The sequence below is a fragment of the Rhipicephalus microplus genome, chromosome 4, assembly GCF_043290135.1.
Source record: "Rhipicephalus microplus isolate Deutch F79 chromosome 4, USDA_Rmic, whole genome shotgun sequence".
Taxonomy (NCBI): domain Eukaryota; kingdom Metazoa; phylum Arthropoda; class Arachnida; order Ixodida; family Ixodidae; genus Rhipicephalus; species Rhipicephalus microplus.
The window spans coordinates 152,156,600-152,173,306 of NC_134703.1; the positions used below are offsets into that span (position 1 = coordinate 152,156,600).

At 46.3% G+C, this 16,707-nt stretch overlaps 1 protein-coding gene across 8 annotated transcripts in view; it reads left to right on the forward strand.

Moving 5' to 3' along the window:
* The window catches only part of LOC119172413 (poly(rC)-binding protein mub), a 170,198-nt gene that overhangs the window by 99,636 nt on the left and 53,855 nt on the right, over positions 1-16,707 (forward strand). For all 8 annotated transcript variants that reach the window (XM_075893754.1, XM_075893759.1, XM_075893760.1 and 5 more), the window contains one exon: positions 13,436-13,591. In XM_075893754.1, coding sequence (XP_075749869.1) covers positions 13,517-13,591 — 75 coding nt within the window. In that variant the 5' untranslated portion in view covers positions 13,436-13,516. The remainder of the gene's footprint in view (positions 1-13,435; positions 13,592-16,707) is intronic.

A 16,707-nucleotide genomic window follows, 5' to 3' on the forward strand; every position in this document is an offset into this window, starting at 1 on the left:
GCATCTTTATTGATGGCAAAAATGCTTGAGGCCCGTGTATACTTAGATTTAGACACACGTTAAGGAACCCCCAGGTGGTCGAAATTTCCGGAGCCCTCCACTACGCAGTCTCTTATAATCATATCGTCAATTTGGGGACAATTATTAATTATTCATAATGATGTTCAGTAAGTATACGATGTCCGCCGTATAACGCTCCATGCTGTAACTTTTACTTGTCAGTTTCAACGATGTTTTTAGCCTCCTTTGTTATAAAATAGCTGACGACGGGCATCTGGCGCTGTTCTATTGTGTGGCGTGAAAATCAAGGATATTACTCGAAGGGCTGTGATTCGCCGTCGTCTCTAGATCGTTCCAGCTTTCGCAGTTACCGTCGGCGCATCTTTATGTTGCCGGCTTCAACATTCGACGATGTGTAGGATTGCGTGTGTACGTGTCGTTTCTATTTGTGTGCGGGTGTTTGCGCTGGTACTTCCTTGCGTAAGGATAAGTGGGCAAGCCGTTGCTCGTTGAGCTTGAAGATCAAACTGCTTTAACCCGTACAAAGCGATTACAGTCCTCTGAAGAGAGGGAATATTTTAGAGTGCGTACGTTTTTCTCTTTGTATTTACACTATACAGGATACTGTATATATAGCCTCTTGCTCCGGTGCATTTGAATCCACTTTCATTTTTACCGCCGATGTTGTTCTTAGCCGAGGTTCTCATGTCCGGCGCTGTGTAGCGCTGATCACGCGGCCTCGTATTGTAACGAGTGTGAGCCTCCATGGGAAAGGGAAGGCTGCTTGTGCTACATACTATAAGGCAAGCTAGGTGGAGGGCGGAGGATGACGAGAGGTGAGCCGTGGCCTCCGAGATGGCGGGCGCGCGGCGGGTTGAACCATGGATGAACCTTCAGGAAAGGCGCCGAGCTTAAAGTGAAGGCGAGGTGCAGCGAAGTGTCAGGTAGCGTGTCGGTGTCAGTGTTGAGGAGTTCGCTCAAAAGATGGCGTACTTTCCTCATTCTCCCTAGAGTACTTTCCTCATTCTCCCTAGAGTATACGGGAGCATAAAGGTAGCATATACAACAACTCCACTTCTCCCGATGAAAAAGGCGCCCGACGTGAACGTCCGCCAGGGTTGACGCGAGAACGGACATGCCGTCGTGGTGTTCGTGCTAGAGAGCTCAAAGCTAAACGCCCATGAACGGATCGAAGACTTGAAAGAATGTAGAAATATGATCTATAGCCTGATGAAGTGCAGGCATATATAGGCTTCGCTGTTTTGACAGTGTTCGCGAAATGGATTCGGTTGGGTTGTTTTTTTTTTATTTAGCGTTTTTCTGCTCTCCAAATATCGGCTCACTTTTTCGAAAGGTCGTTGCATGCGTTGCTCGGCTAATTGCCTTCTCGCTTTGACCAGCAACTTTTCATGCCCGCGGAAGCGCGCAGAATTCATTTTGACTTCTGAACTCGGCGCGAATCGCTTCACCTGCGCGAAAGTTAGCGAGAGGACAGGTGAAAAAGAAAATCGAAGAAGTAGGATATTCGTTTCGCATACATCAAAGGTAGCCGCGTGGGCAAAACGCCTGTCCGTGACAGTTCGCAGCGCGCTCAACCTAGCTGGCCGTAAAAACATCGCAGGCGTCATCAGTTTTGTAGCTTGACGCAACTTCCCGGAGGCTCTTCTGCTTCCGGCCGCCGCCCTCCCCTTTTCTGTCTTATTTTAATATTATTTTGTTCTGTGCCTAGCTGTCTGGCGCTTTTTTATTTTTTTTTTTATTACACCGGCGCACCTTTCAGTCTTCTAGCACCGGACGAATCGTGGTCCGTGATCCCTAGAATAAACGTTAACGAATCGTACCGATTCGTTAAGCCGATTTGCAATGCGAATCGTATTTCTCCGGGCTTGCAAAACAGCCCCCCCTCGGTTTTTTTCCCCTACCTGGCTGTGTTGTTCGTCTTCTCTTTTTGCTGACGATTTCCATAAGAACCTAAGCCATCATACTGTATAGTCTTGAACCGGCTTCTTTTGTTTTTCATTCCTTTTTTCAATCCTTCTTCCGTTCTCGATTTTTTATTCTTGCCTGTCCAATCTCTTCAAGATATATCACCTTATCGGCTACAAACGTATACGGTGACGCTGTGCCTTCGTTTCGATATAAGCATGAGATAAACTTACAAACGTGGATGTAGATCCTAAACTTCTTAAACTTCCAAATCAATCATACCACCCGAGCTTCACTTCTTGTGTATCATTTTTTCTTTCCTGTTTTCTTGTTTTGTTTTGTCGGACGGGGATTACGGCATACCCTCTTCCAGATATTATTTTCTAGAATCAATATGCATGTAGCCGTATGAGTTATTTCGACAGTGCCGCATGCTCCCGACCGCAGTAATCGTGAATCCCGCACTGACACTGCACTATGTGTTCATCTCGTATCGCTATTTCCTCTCTACGTCAAGCCTGCGGGGACAATCGCTACGCGTTGTATTCCTTAGAGTCGCTTTCCGTGCGATTTCAGATTACGGGGGCGAAAAGAAAATGTCCTCCGCGGCGGCGCAGTGGTTATACAGCGCTCGGCTGCTGGCCCGAAATGTTCGGTCCCGGCCGCGGAGGTTGCATTTCGGTGGAGGCGAAACAGTAGAGGCCCGTTTACTGTGCGATGTCAGTTCACTTCATAAATAACACCAGATGGGGGAAATTTGCGGAACTCTTTGTTGCGGTGTTCTTCATAACTGCATCGTGGTTTTGGGTGTAAAAACTCCAGATAATGTTATTATCATTATTAATATTATTATTATTATTATTATTATTATTATTATTAGTAGTAGTAGTAGTAGTAGTAGTAGTAGTAGTAGTAGTAGTAGTAGTAGTAGTAGTAGTAGTAGTAGTAGAAGTAGTGAAAAAGACTTTCCTTTCCCGAAAACAACTGTCTCTGTAGCTTTGATGCTTGGATTCTGTGTAGAGTCAGCAAAATGCCTTTGCGTATAACGAAGGTTTTGTTTAAGGAAGAATCTGTAGTTATTTTTTTTGCGTGTGTGTTTGTTTGTGGCAATTTAGGCAATGCGCACCTCTTTATATAACCGCATGAATGACGTGAAACAGAAACTCTGCCTAACATGACAAAGTGCGACTTTCAACTGCTCATCTTTACATTCGCTTATCGTTTGTATATAATGAAAAACAAAATTCGGGATCGTAAGAAATTAAACCTGAACCATCCAGTTCACTCTATTATTGCGAAGGACGATGTTGAACATAAAGCAGTGCTTGCGTGCGTCTGTTCTGGTGACAGCCTACAAAGAAGTCATTTTCGGAGCCGAGGTTTCAGAAAGACATAAAATACCTCTAGTGATGCAAATTATAAACGACGCACTGACTATACCCAATAAAGCAGCAACACTCAAGACAAACTAAGTTTTGTATTTCTTAAAACATCGTGTATGTTTGAGTGCGGCCTACTGCATTCTATATCAGCTTCCTACGATATATATATATATATATACTGTCCTGTACTTTACTGTGTTGCAGGAAAGCCCTTTGCTGGGATTCTTTTTATTTATTTCTTCGTGTATAAGTGCCAGCCAGTGGCGCTTCTTTTTGTTCGTTACATTACTGACCGGTTACCTCGTTAGACTTGAAACGACTTCGCCCTCGTCTTCGCCGTGCTTATTTGTCTCCGTATTAGTATGTTTGCCCAATTTTCCGGCGCTTCGGCGACTCGGAGCGCGCCTCTAGAGCCGTCGGAGGACCGCTCGGAATCTGAGCTGCTTATACAGGATGGACGCAAACAAGAAATTTAGGGAGGGCCTAAGGTCAAGCAGAGGATTTTCAGTCTGTGTAAACAGCCGGTCAAAGAAGTCTACTTTCTTCACGGCTTTTCTTACTGCGTGCGCGTACATGTGCCCCCCTCTCTCTCTCTCTCTCTCTCTCTCTCTCTCTCTCTCAGTGTGCGCGTCCCTCTCTTTCTATCAGTGTCTGTGTGTGCTTCTCTCTCTCTCTCTCTCTCTCTCTCTCTCTCTCTCTCTCTCTCTCTCTCTCTCAAAAAGCAACCATGTTCATGTGACGTCCTAAGTTAACTGTAGCTTCTTCTCTATAAATACACACGGAGCAAAGCAAAATCTGCTTCGCATATTTGCTCAGCATTTTAGATTGCGCTGCGCAGCAGATGGGAGGTGCCTTTTGTAAGACTTGATTAAGCTCGAGCGCTTAACTAAATTAAGCGCTTCAACACGGACGCACCTCATCGGTTTGTTCCCTCATTTTGGCTCGCTGTATATAGCCTGCTTGTTTTTTTCGTTATATTTTTAAATCACCAGCTCAACAATTACCTGCCTGTTGTATTGTTTTTCATCCTCAGCCCCGTGCTTTCACTGTACACTTCATTACCCGCATGTTGTTCTTTTAACTCTAGTGCCGCCCTCTTCATCTCGTTCTTATCGTGAGTCAACGGTCTTGCTTCCACTTCTCGCGCTCTCGGTAATGCGAGGCCCCACGAAGTTTCGGCTTTTGTCCATTGAAAACTCCTCGCTGGTTTGTGACACTTTGTGTGTTCCTGTATGTTTATGCATGTACACGTTCGTTATATACTCGCTTGGGTACACGTTCCTTTCGTCAACAGCGCAGGGTTTCGTTGTATCCGTAACGCGATCCGGTAATGATCGCTCCTTAATTGTGTTCACATCGCCCGTTTTCGTGCGTCACTTTTTCTTTTCTTTCCTTTCTTTTTCTGGAGCCGCCCGAACGCTTTCTTGAATCTTTTGTGCTAGTTAGTGCTATCAAAGTGCCTTGCGCGTTCGTTGAGGTCGCTGCCTTTCTTTTTTAAAGACGATAGTATTTCTTGGGGACGTTCGACGCAAAAATTTTGGTCTGTCTGTCTGTCTGTCTGTCTGTCTGTCTGTCTGTCTGTCTGTCTGTCTGTACATTTGTCTGTTTGTCCACTTTTAACGGTACTTGGTGCTTGAAATGTCCGACCTTATTCGCAGTGCCCACCAATGTTGCTCAAGGTTTAGCGTTCATACACACCCGTCTCACAGCCACGCGCTTTGTTTTCCAAAAGAAACTGCCAGATGGCGCTCATGTCTCACGTGTGACGTGTGAATGCGCTCGTTCGCCTCCGCTGCGCACTCGAGTCACTCTAATGCAGCGCCTCCAGAATACCACTCACCAATTTTCTTGCGCAGAACATCAAATAAATGTTTTTGTTCGCTCTCTCCACACGCAAGACTATCGTCTTTCGACGACATTTGCAGATTAACATGCAGATACGGGGCCAATTTTTTTTTCTTTTTTACTTTCGCTATTGCAATCTTTTTGTTAGGGTAAGAGATGTAGATGTTCTTTCGTTCTACGTTTAACATTACGCGTTAGGTCGTTGTTTTTGTACATATCTAGCGTACATATGTAGCTGCCACGGAGGCATGATTCTTGCATATATGCGCCTTTGTGCTCGTTTCTGTTTTAGGTTGAATAATTGAAATGCTCGCTGATGAAGTTAATTCGGTATTGGAGGCATGAATACAGGCGTTTTTATTTTTTAGCTGTGCGGATAAATTGCACTTCCCGCATTTCATGTGTGTGCGCGCGGGGAAGCTCATGTCACACATTTGTTTGCACGAACCGAGAACGCACTTTAGGAACGTGTGAGGAGGAGGAGGCAGAAGGTGGGCAGATTAGATGAAGTTTTCGTGTAAAACGCGGCCGCAGCAAACGTGGGAGCTGGTTCATTGGCGAAACATGGTGGAGGACTTTCCCCTGCAGTGGGCGAGAAGTCGTAGATGAAAACAAAAAAAAAATAGCATGAAGCATTACTTCACGCAAGCAACCTTGGCAAGCAAACCCGTGTTTTGAGACCATATAGTGTCGGGCCGATGCGTGACCTTTCGCGGTTTGATTGATATGTGGGGTTTAACGTCCCAAAACCGCTATGTGATTATGGGAGACGCCGTAGTGGAGGGCTCCGGAAATTTCGACCACTTGGGGTTCTTGAACGTGCACCCAAGTCTGAGCACATGGGTCTACAGCATTTCCGCCTCCATCGGAAATGCAGCCGCCGCAGCCGGGATTCGATCCCGCGACCTGCGGGTGAGCAGCCGAGTACCTTAGCCACTAGACCACCGTGGTGGGGCTTTCACGGTCAGATCGTGCAATGAAAGAGACTTGCCGAGATATCGGTGTATGGTGCCCGGTATAGTTTTTAATCGAAGTGCGCTCCTTTAGCGCAGTTCGGCCGGCTCACGGAGGTGGTTCAAAAACAGAACGCACTCGGATACAAAAACCTACCGCGTGCTCCGGCAATCAGATCATTTGTGGGGCAGAAACAGTGGGCTTCAATCGAATTGCGCAATGCTCGCTCCTTTTTTTTTTTATCCTTCCTCTATGGGTGGCGCTCAGTTAGGCTGACGATGGTGATCAAATACTATAGGTTCTGCAACAGCGCATGACGGCAGGGGAGAGGCTATAGTGTTAGAGTGGAAAATTTAGACCAATTCGGTTTAGCTCATCCGGTGCTTCACTGCGATCTCAGGCATTTTTGTTATACACATCCATGTCTACATTCAGCGTTGTGACCGATGATCTGCGACCTAGTTAAATAAGACCCTGTTTGTGTATGTGTGGTGGCGTAAGTCCCAAGCTAAGCTATCTACATGCTTTATTAGCTTTTTTAATGCCTGTTACACGGAAGCGAACATTTACCTTTTCCACCGGTCGTCGGTCTTCGTCGATGCGTACGAATAGTAACAGCGTAAACGAAGTGCTGCTTTCAGTAAATATATAGAAATAGCTGGTACATTCTTTGCTTTCTTCTGGCTTATTTTCTGTTGCTGGTACTTATGTTACAAGAGCGTAGTTTTTGTCGTATACATTAAAAAAGGTAATTCTTGGGTTTAACGGCTGAAATGCGTGCAAAGATAGGATATAGATGCGAAAATTTCGACCACCTGGGGTTCTCTATTGTGCACCTAAATCTAGGTATGCGGGACTCGAACGTTCGCGCCTTCATCGAAAAAGAGGTCGCTGTGGTCGGCGTTCGATCCCGTGACCTTCGCGTCAACAGTCGAGCATCCTATAACCAGTACACCACGTTTCAGAAAGACCTTCATCTTCTAGAGAACATTGATCACGTTCAGCGCGTGCTGTCTCGTATCGCTCGCGCGCCGCATGCCCGAACGTGTACGTATAGTGTCGCACTCCGTGTCGGAAGCAGTTCCGTGGTTCCCGCGCGTCCTCGCCGTCTTCGAGGACGGCGCGTTTTCGTGGCCTATAGACCAGCTGAGTGCGTAAATATAGCACGCACGCCGCGGACGCCCCAGACATCAAGCGTGTGGAGCAGCGCAACACGCCTAGCATTTTTTTTTCACCTTTTCTTCTCTCATGCTGTTATTTGCAGGAATGCGGGGGAATACCTCGCGTCTCCCTCGGCACCGTGACAAAAAGTGCAGCGAATTCGCCGCACGCACGGCCCGTTTTTTTGTTTCACGTCTCCGCAATAAGGCCAACGTGCATAAGGAGCGGCAGGAGTATATACGCAGCCGTGACACTTCTGCGGCAATTGCGGCCACGTGCTTTTAAGCGGTTCGCTGTCCCCTCCACGTACATACGCTTCTTCCTCGAAGCTACAGTGTCGAAAATGAAAAGCGTTTTTCGTCGTCGCACGTCCGCGACGTGTTGTTTCGTGTGTCGGAGGCGGCGTGCCAGCTCCCATTTGTCGCCCAGGCACCTTCTTTCCTCAGCCCAGCTACGGTGCGCGGCGCTCGAGTCGCGTTTCATTTTCACCGCCACTACTCGTCTGGCTCGTCGTTCCTGTCAAAGCTTCGCAAAACTTCTCGCTTGGCTCTTCGGTGTACAACACCGGTGACAGTTAACACTGTTGGTGCCGCCATCAGGGCGTGCGCGTTCTGTTAAAAGCCCCGCGCGGGTGTGCGACGTGTGTGCTTTATCTGGGAAACGGCTCCGATCGACTCAGTGGCCATGCGTGATCGGTCTGGCGACGAAACTGTGAGTCTCCGTTTTCTCTTTCGTTCCAAATTTACGCGCAATGTAACAGGAACTGGTGCGTTGCCCTTTGATCCAGGCTCGTTAAGCTGCACTGGGGTGATTCGTACGAAAAAAATGCCAGGTCGGCGCGGAAGGTGCAGCACGTGTCACAGCGAAAGCTAGAAGAGCGGCCTTTCAGAACACTCATTGAGTAACTGCTGCAAGCACACTTGCTTGATACCAACTAGTGCATTAATAATGATTTTTTTTGAAGCAGACTGGCAATCACTATGCTATTTTGTTTTCATTTTTCTGAGAAGCGTGGTATCCGCTAAACATGTGCAAGGGTTTTTATGCCAATTTTTCATGTAGTGGCCTACGACGATGAGGAATTATGGATCTAGTGGGTGTGCGCCACAATAAATAGGGGAACAAAAATTACCTTTTGTAATGGATTGGAGCATTGCACGTCCCACGCGTATACGCTATTCGCATTGTGCGACGACTGGTTGTTCTTTCGCTGTTTTGAAACGCTTTATAAGTCGTATTAATGCGATTGCCTTCTCGACATCTGGCCTGCCTAAGGCAAGCTAAACGTACCGGTCTTGCGAGAGGAATCTTTTGTTGAAAAAGTCGAGGAATCGCTACATGTGGTAACCCAATATCGACAGCTGCCAATTTCTGCTCAATAGGAAATGTTTTAAGAAAATGTTAGGAATGAAGCGATTATTGTCTTATGTGAGCTAGCACAAGGGAAGAAAGATGAAAAACGTTATCTTAACGATTTACTTAATAGGCTTCATGCTTTTGAAAGCCAAGAGGCGTGGTTGTACGGGGATGAAATAAGTATAGTTCGAGCACAAGTACAGGAATATTATCGAGACAGAGGCATACAGAGGAGCAATGATTAGTTCTCGTGTTATTCGTTTCACTGAAGATGAACCAACAAAAGGAGCTCTTGGGGATGAAAAGCGATACGCACTCTCCGAGCAGATATTACAAATTGAGTCAAATGGCTCCATATGCACAGACACACAGCAAATAGCAGCCGTTTTTGAGGATCATTACAAAAGCCTCACCACGGCTGAGCCGACGGATTACTATGAAGGAAAAGCTGAACGATTTATTGCTTTAATGCCATGTTTACAGGAAGATGATCGCCTCACCATTGATGGACCGATAACTAAGGAAGAAATTAATTTTGCAATCAGAACTTTACAGAAAAACAAAACTCCAGGACCAGATGTCCTTAGCGCGGAATTTGACATGACGTTTCAAGAACTTCTCGTTCCTTTCATTGAGGCACTTTTTGAAGAAGCCTATGAACTTGGGGAACTTCCTCTTTCCTTTTATCAGGCCCATACTACTTTCATACCGAAAAGCACCGATAGTGAAAATTAAAAAGAGTAACTGGATATAGGCCTCTATCTTTATGTGACGTTGATTATAAGATATTTGCAAGGATCCTCTCCAACAGGTTGCAAACAGTGATTATACTAAATGTGTAGGCGCCCATCAAACATGTGGATTAAGAGGCCGTTCTATAGAGACGAATATTCATGTAGCGCGATCAGTCCTTGAGGGCACTGACCATAGCATGAATCAGGTAGCTCTTTTTCAGATTGACCTTTCTAAGGCTTTTGATAAGGTACGACATGATTTTTTGTTTCGACTGCTCAGACATCTCCAGTTAGGGGATGTATCCTACAATGCCATATCACTGTGTTATAAAAAGTGCACAACAAAATTAATTATGAATCGCGCGCTTTCAGGTTTAATAGAGGTAAATTTATCAGTGCGTCAGGGTTGTCCGCTTTCGCCTTTACTTTTTGCAGTATACATGGAACCACTTTGTCTAAGTGTGCTACTCAATTCTGGTATTAGAGGATATATATATGAAGCCGAGGAAATTAAAGTACTAGCCTACGCAGATGACATTGCCTTCTTCTGTGTGGATAAACCGAGTGTTAAGGAAGCAGTTAACACCACTATGCGTTTCTGTGAAATTTCCGGAGCTAATATAAACTTTGATAAAACCAGGAGATTCTGGCTGGGCGCGTGGGCAATAACTCCCTCGTTTTTTTTTTTTTTGCAAATATACACTGGAACGGAGCTCCAGTACGCTATCTTGGTGTGCCTCTTGGTAAATGGCCCTCATTGGACGTCCGCCATAAGAACTATCCGTTGAAAGGTATTAACTTGGCAAGGACGGGATCTTTCCGTTATTTTCGAGAGCTAAAGCATGCGACATCTTTCTTGCATCAAAGCTTGTCTACATTCTGCAAGCATTGCACTGCTCTCGCGTACACATCCAGGCAATTCACAAGATATTTGCTTGCTTTCTTTGGAATTCTTCATCCATGCGAAGAGACAACCTTTTTTTTGCGCTGAAGAAAGAAGGGCTTGGTCTTGCGCATTTGTTTGTATGACAACTGGTGATGCGATTTTCTACCATAAGGATGTGTGTCACCCGTTTCTTCTGGCTGTTGTCCAGAACCGTCTTGCTTACCACCTCCCTTTTCTTTTTGTCACGACAAGAGTTGCCGAAAACTCGCAGTGGTGGTGTTTCTTAAAAGAAATTGTTGAGGCTATGCAGTTTTTGAAAGCCAGATTCACTTTAGAATATCTCTACAGTGTAGACAGGACGGCACTCACTGCTGCACTTGTCAGCACCCTTTTCCCTGAACCTGTTTACCGACAGCAACATGTATCTCGACTAGGTCGTGATGTGTTATCATGATGTGTTACCGCGTGCATGAAATGTGCCAGCAGCGAATGCGTTTTTTTTAAGCTGCACACCTCTCAACATTACCAATAAAGACGTTGATTCATGAAAAAGGTGTATACGCTCCCTGGTCTCTAAATTGAAAACTGTTCAATGAGCCTGAAACAATCGAGCAATGTTTTATTCATTGCCGTGATGCGTGTCATTTATGAGACATTCTTAAGAGAACCATCAAAAGAGAATATTCTATTATACAGCTCATGGTGTTAGGTTCTTACCGTTCAAAAAGACCCTTAACAATAAGACGCCATACGATTTAATTATGTTATTGGGCCTTTATTCATTATGGAGGAGCCGCATGATTGACAGACATGCTGAACCACCTCGCTCGCCAAAGGCTGTTTTCCGAAAAGCAGCAGCAAATGTTCGTAGTGTTGTAGAGACTTTCGACCGTGTTTCGGAGTGGCTTGAACTTCTAGACATGTGTGTCTGTGTACCGGACTTCTGGAGGAACGTTGGACTGTGTGAAGGTGTGTCTTCCGCATGTGTGCGTGGGAGCATAATTTCGAAACGTTCAATTGTATACGTATTTCTGATAGCCTTTGATTGCATTATTCCCATGTAATAAAGAGAAAAAGGCACCGGCGTAGCTCAGTGGTAGAATACTGGGCTGGCACCGCACACCCGGGTTCGAGTCCCACTGTGTCATTGGTGCTAGGATTTTTTTTTCTTCTAATTTTGCGCGATGTGGTTACGGACTCCAGCGGTGGTGGCGGACAACTGCGCGTGACCCGAGTTGTGATCTCATAACAGCTTTTGCTGTGAAATTGTTGTGCAGAAAAGGTTGTTTAAAAATAAATTTTATATTTTAGTAAATGTATGTAAGGAGAGGTTGGTACCAATGCGAGGCGCCGGGTACTTCCATGCTCTTGCTTAATAGTTGCCGTAGCGGTATAGAAATCCAAAGCATCTGTCTATCCGAAACATGACCTGTCTGTGCGAAATCTGTCTATGCGAAAACCTGTCCAATCACAACTATTCACTTAATCGAAATGTCCACGCAAAACACGTTCGGGTGGTGGTAAATGTTGCCCGAGACGATGTGCCTTTCTCCCTCAGCGTCTGTGCGCGCGGAACCTTATACTGCCACTTTCGTGAACCTCTGCTAAGCTGGAGAGATCTGGTTCGGTCTCTCGCCGCAACGGCCACGTTTTGATGGTGGGCGAAATATGACAGCTACCCTGCGCTTACATTTGAGGCACGTTAAAGAACCCGTAAAAGTCAAAATTAAACCGGGTACTCCCACGACAAGGCCTCGTAGTTTAATCGTAGTTGTGACACGTGCACCTGTAATATGAATTATTATTATTATTATTATTATTATTATTATTATTATTATTATTATTATTATTATTATTATTATTATTATTATTATTATTGTTATTATTAACGACTTTAAATTGTGCTTACACTTTGTAAAGGCGGCCCTTGTGATATCAATTTATTTGCTTCGTATTTCGTACGGCTCCACAACTGTCCTGTATGGCTCGTCATGCGATGCTCCTTTCTTACCTGTGCTGTAAAAGCACAGCACCACAATTGATGTTGACTTTCTCTACATTTATTTTCTTTCGGTTTGTTGGTATGGGTCGCCCTCGTGGATTCATGCGGGCTTCCTACACTAAGACATGGTGGGCCCAACTGACGTACCGTGTCATCTGGTAGCACAGAACTCGTCGCTTCATTTTTGGCTATATAAGACGCAGCGATTGTGGAAGCTGCTAATTTGCGCCTATAAACGCACGACGCAGTCGGGCCGACGCTTATCTCGCAATGTCGCCCTGAGATAAGGGGAACTGTTCCACTACCGCGTCTCGTAAAGATTCCGGTGGTGGTGATGCTGCTGCTAACCGTTTATCGCGGACGAGATGCGAGCGAGCTGCTAGACGGCACGAATCGGCCGAGTCGCGTTCGCCCGCGGCTCTTGCCGAGCCGATAATATGATCGAGAGGAGGAGCTGCGTTTTCGCCTTTCGCCTTCTTGGACTGGTGAGGAACATTTCTGGTACGCTATTGGGCATATCGATCTTATGTGTGTGTGTGTGTGTTTTTTTTTCTTTTGCAAAAGCCGCAAAGCGTGGGGAATGTGTATTGCAGCTTATATACCTCGGCTTTCCGCACGCAGTGTATGCTGTGACTGACTCGGTTGTTCCGTTCTCTCGCTGTGCCGCGCTTCGTTCGTCGTAGTTTGTTAGTACATGGATGCACTTCTTTCGGGGATGTGGACGTCGTCCATGTGTTGGCAAACTCTCTCGTGAGGTGACACACTCAGGTTCACTGGAGTTAGTTGAATGAGCCGGGTGAATAATACTCGGGTCAATGTGAGTCCGATTGGGATGTGAGTCCTGTGAAGGAAAATTTTGGTGAGTATACTAGTCCGAGTGAGCCAAAGTGCGAAAAGAATATGTAATTTACATTTTTGAGCTAGTCTGGGTAAGCTTGATCTTCTTTTCCGACCTATGCCGTGCAGTGACGTGCATTTTACGGTGCTTTGGATGCCATCAATCTGACGACAAAGCAACGGGCCTGCGGTGCACTGCTATGTCATACGTCGGTATGGTGACGTGATACACAGTTTTCGCCAGCGTGTGTTGAGTTGCGCGTTTTTTTTTTTTTTTCGCCTCGCTTCTCGCCTGTCTGTGCCAGTCTGCCTTCTTGATCGTGACCCCCCGTGCCTGTTTTTGTGTGCGCAGCGCCCCTCCGTGCCCGTTCCGCTGCCAGCCTCCATTGTGCCCTGCCCGGTCCTTCCTCCAACCGCCGCCACCTCAGCCACCATGGCAGCTGTAGACACCAAGGCACTCGACGGCCCTTCCGTCACCCTCACTGTCCGCCTGATCATGCAGGGAAAGGTGAGCGTATGCCTCTCTCTCTCTCTCTCTCTCTCTCGCACACTCAAATACATTTGAGCCGTGCACGACCCTGTCCTGCTGCTACTGCGTATGCACCCGACACTGTCACGGCCACGCTCGCCGCTTGCATCGTACTTGAACCTTTCCATCTTCTTGCTTTGTTTCGTTCAGATAATCGAAAGCTGTTCCCGTGCAGCCGCCATAGACGCGCTTGGGGATCGCGCTTTCTGGATCGTAGTTTCGGTTAGGCTACAGCGTGTAGACCAGAGTTTCTTGCTCTCGCACGTGCGTGAAGAGCGTGTGTGCGTAATCTTGACCGCTGCTATATCACCTTTCGGCGTGGCCAGCACAAGTGCGGAAGCTTCGTCAAAGCTGATGGCGAGCAAGCACTGGTGGCAAACGTGCGATGAGTGCGGGCTGGATGCTGACGCAGTCGTTTGCTCCACCTGACCCTACAAGCTTGCTTTACACTCGTCACGGAAACCCATGATGGTGATGGAGCGTCGTCGGCGTCCTCCTATATTATCTCTGCGTTCACGCCACAGACTCAGGTTGCCCAACTGCTCATGCTTGCTTCGTGGTCCTTTGCGTAGTGCATTTGAGTACCGCCTCGTTGAAATTAACCGAAGGGCCACGTGTTGGATGTGCTCGTGGCATTCCGATACGCCGAGGAATCGGCGTTTGTAGCAGTCAAACTATATACGTTGACATTATCCTAAAGAAGCTGGCAAGCTGAGAGGCATTATTATTAACCTTCCGTCTTCCCTTTGCGCCCTTCGAAACGCAACTACGACAGCGACCGCCTCCACAATTCTCGTAAGTCACAACGAGCACGCCTCGATATTTAGCTAACTTGAAGGTGGACACTTGTAGCGGATGTCCCAGGTATCCCCGCTCAAAGCGTCTGACCAACTTTCCAGCGTGCCTTCTATTCTAATCATACCGCGAATCATCTACCTCAATCTTCTCTGCGTTCCTGTAAACCAACGGACGTCACGAATTTTCAGCTCGCTCGCCATTCCGTGTGACCTGCCAAACCGCGCTTATTTCCTTTTGTAATACGCTCATCGTTTACAATCGTGTCATCGTACTTGCACATCCGTCAGTACCTTTAACACGAACGCTCCGCCGCGTGCCCGGCAGCAGTTTGATTGACTCTTGACACCACATATATGTTTGAATTCTCTTGCCAAGATGCTAACCTTACACGCCGACATACTATCCAAGCCTACCGAGGTATTATATCGGCAAAGGTGCCCAGCACTTCAGCTGGCATCAATCAAACTAGCCCTGGCCACGCATGGAAGTGTTCGTGTTAAAGGTGCTGGCGGCTGTATACATCTCGCTTCCGCTCTCGCTCATCGCCGTGTCTATCGTTTCCATACTTTGATTAACTAGCACAAGTGGTTGTTCAGAGGCAGTGCTTTTAGTGAAAGAGCACTAATGCGCGCACGCGTACAGTCTTTTTCACTCGCCACCAGTGGTTTAAAAGATGACTGGTGAAGTGAGGAGAACCGAGCGGGCGTATGCCGGTTGTTACCGTGCATCTCGCTCTCCTTCTTTAACGACACGAATAAATGTAAACAAGAGTGGGTAACATGCGCCATGCTCGTTGCTGCGACGCGCATCCACGTTGATATATGGGACGATATCTTCGCCCGTGCTTTGTGTAGCACGTGTGCCCATAAGTATACGTTACATTGTATACAGCAGGGCGGTGCATCTTTAGCCTTGGAAGCAAGTTTAGCTCTCGTTTTGCAGTCTGAACGCTTTACCCTTAACTCCTTGAATTTTTTGAAGAACGCGTTTATGGTCGGTTAGGCTGGTTAGCGAGAAACTTTGTAGATTGTGGCCAACACCGATGCTGCGCGTTTGAAGTGGATTGAAAACCGCAGCAATATTTTCGCGAGGCAGCCGCGCTTGACAGATGTTAATTTAGACGTGTTGCTTTTGAGAAAGCAACAAGGAAAGTAATTAAAGTTATTTCAGGAAGCAGAGTTTCTGGGTCCTGCGATAATACCCAGAAAAAAAAAAGAAAGAAAAGCAGAAATTTGTAAGAAGAAGGTGTTCGTACGAATTTTACGAAGTCGTAACACCAAACACAAATGTCGCAGGTCTGTACAGCGGACAAATTCTGTACGGGTATTATGACCATATTCAGGATGACCTCACGCGACTTCCACACGAATATTTGCAGTACACTTCGACAAACCTCTGTAAAGAATTATGATACCGTTTTAATTAGAGTTCTGCTCAGATATGTTATTTGATATTCTGCGAAATTTTCCCAACTGTTTTAAGTGACTATGTCATAAAGGCAAAAATTCATGTGTAAGCGACGATGAGAGCAGTCGAGTTTTCGCAACAATGACCCAAAAGGAAAAACGAATATACTGCTTCGGCTTTCTGATTTGACGGGCACGCGCATGTGCTAGTTACGAGACCGCTTAACGGATATTTACGCGCGCCAAGCTAAGTCGCCTAAATATAGATCCGCGCGTTCGCATGGTGAATGAATGTGCAACGCTTGCTACATGTTCTACCTTGCAGCAAATGCTTGGGCAAAAACTTCTGAGCTCGTTACATGTTTTTCACTCGTGACTGCACGTTCGATGCAATGGCTTATAACGGTTATTCGATTCCTTCTGCTGTAGTTGATTGCGTGCAGCCTGGAAGTTCTTGACAACGTTTCGGCTTATTGATATATACGTCGAAACTCTCTTCAAGTACCATGCACGTTGCTCCTGCCTAGCGTTGCTGTTGCTTACTTAGTTTTGTATCCTTCCTTATGGTCTTTTTGTCTATTATAAGACAAAGCATCTCGCGTATTTTTTATTGTATCGCGATCGTGTGACGGACAAGCTGTGAACCCTTAGTTTTGCTGCCACGTCGTCCATGTATGTATGAAAACCAAGAATATGTCGCTAGAAGTGTGAGGAGTATTCGGCACAGTTCCCAAACCGAGCGTACTGTTATACGTGGTTGATACGCAGTGGTAATTGCTGCGAGAAATAAGTTTCTGTCTCAGCGAGCTTGAAGGCATGTGAGCGGTGTATACCTGAACGAAGATAGGTAGCGGGAAATATGAAACTTTGGACTTCGGGAAAACACCAAGG